Genomic DNA, 2,173 nt, shown 5'->3' with positions numbered 1-2,173 from the left:
AAGCTTATTCTTGAGTGCATTTACAAAAATAGCACGATCTTCAGCGCTCAAAGCGGCGGAAGTGGAAGGGAAGATATCGGAATCTGAGCGATCTTTTATCGAAATGCTCATGTTTAATTCGTGACGAAAAAGTTGGAAAAAATGTCAATGAAACAGAAAGAATTTTGAAGAACTGAAGAAAAAATATTGAAGAGTAACAATTATGGTATTAGTCTGTATTCTGTTTGAGCTGAGATTCAGTTCGTCTGAGCATAAACGCCCCTATTACATATTTCAAAATTTTGAATTGTTTCTTGTCTTTTTGTGCATCAGTAGTGTTGACTTTTTTTCCTGATTACTTAGTAGTGTTTCTTCTTACAGTTGTTGCAGCCTAACATCTAAATAAGATGAAGTGATAAGCCACCTACATGCTCATAAAAGACAAATGATATTTTAGTATATCACAAACATATAACTTATGTAAGATTTCATGTTATAAGTTCTTTTTTACTCTTCTCGTGATCTAGTCATGTATCTTGTTAATAACATAACATTATATTGCAACTTACATCCTCATTAGTTTTTAATTTTGATGTATCTCAATTTGACTATTTGTTCAGACTCTATGTGCTTTGAGAAGATGTATAACTATTGAATTATAATTTCTCTATTTGGTTTATCTTATAAGACGACACTCTATAATTTTACTTTTCATTGTCATTCTTCAATATGCTTGATACCAATTTTGGGTGGAAGCGATTTTTTAAGAGAAAAGAGAGAATAAGAGAGAGTTGAGAGTAAATAGCTTATTCAGCTTATTCATTAATGAGGGAGAAACCCTCTATTTATACAATATTTTTACACATTAGACCAACAGAAATGGCCGACACTAACTTTACACTTGACCTATATTAATTCGGTCGACACAAAATGACAAACTATTAGTGGCCCTTTACTTTATTATTGGCCGACATAACTTTTACATATGGCCATCTTATCTTCTGGCCGACGCTACACGACAAACTACTTTAATAAAGACATAAAACTACAAAATACTTTTTTTTTAAATATAGCTGAGGGGTTTATGATGTTATCTTTACACGTATCTTTATTCGATTTGAACATCTGGTATGACATTATCTTCTCCTTGACATTTTGAACATATATGGTCGGGGTATTTTTGTCCAATGATTTTGCAATATCTGGTCAATAGTTCTTCCGAAATAAACCCTTTTCTTAATGCTCTTGTTGTTGGTTTTTGCTCTGGCTTGAGTAGACTAAGTATCCATTGGCGTATCTCCTCCATATCTTGTTCTCTGATTTCTTTAGAATTTGAATATATCATAACTTGCTCTCGTACATAATAGCTCCATACTGAATTTCCGTTTAAATAATTGTTAGTTAGTTCATTTAGGATAGTTGTTATTCCTATAACTCTTTTGTTGGCGTAGAATTCTGGTATCTCAATCCTTTGTATTTCTTGCTGTATTCCGATATCTTCTGGAATTATCATATCTCTGGTCAAACCAATCTTTACAACTTGTATAATTGGTTTTATCTCATCAAATAATATCTCTGCTGGTGCTGAATAAAACTTTATATAAAATAATGTTCCTTTAGTAATTCTTTTATAGTTCATAAAGGCTTTGTATAGCTCTGGTATGGTAGATATTTCATCTCCTGTTTGGGTATAAACTGTACTAAGTAATCCATAACTATAACATGTTTTTACTAGATTTGCATTGGTGCCTGGTTGTGCTATTAACTTATTATATCCTTGTAGTTTTTTGGTTATAAAATCAGTATTAGGGTCTTTGGCAGTTGGAGATCTAGGTGTTGAGTTTAAATAATTTTGGATTTTATAAAGGTTTTCAATATATAAGCGGGTTATGTGGTTGTAGGCTTTTTTATCTTGGCTTAAACTTTCTGAGTAAGTAGTTATTTGTGGTGGTATAAATAATGAGTCTTTTTGGTTCTTTGGAATAAATGGTTTATCGAAGATTTTGTTCATATTTGAATTTGTATATCTTATTCCACTGACTCCTTTTGTTGTAGATGTGCTGGCTGTAGCTGCATTTAAACAAACATTGTCATGGGTTTTATGGAGTTTCCCAACGTCTCCTTGTAGCTCTGGAATTTTTCTGTCTTCCGATCGACATAGCTCCGCATTTTTATAGTCATGCTGCTGACTTTT

The 2,173-nt window shown here is 32.2% G+C and overlaps 1 protein-coding gene across 1 annotated transcript in view; it reads right to left on the bottom strand.

The window, feature by feature from the left end:
• Positions 1-225: 225 nt before the first annotated feature.
• The window catches only part of LOC107024540, a 6,502-nt gene continuing 4,554 nt past the window's right edge, over positions 226-2,173 (bottom strand). Inside the window, exon 2 of the mRNA XM_015225532.2 lies at positions 226-2,168. Coding sequence (XP_015081018.2) covers positions 1,088-2,168 — 1,081 coding nt within the window. The 3' untranslated portion in view covers positions 226-1,087. The remainder of the gene's footprint in view (positions 2,169-2,173) is intronic.

This window comes from Solanum pennellii, chromosome 7 (genome assembly GCF_001406875.1).
Source record: "Solanum pennellii chromosome 7, SPENNV200".
Lineage (NCBI taxonomy): Eukaryota > Viridiplantae > Streptophyta > Magnoliopsida > Solanales > Solanaceae > Solanum > Solanum pennellii.
The sequence above is the reverse complement of the archived record's forward strand: the minus strand, read 5'-3'. Positions and strand labels throughout refer to the sequence as shown.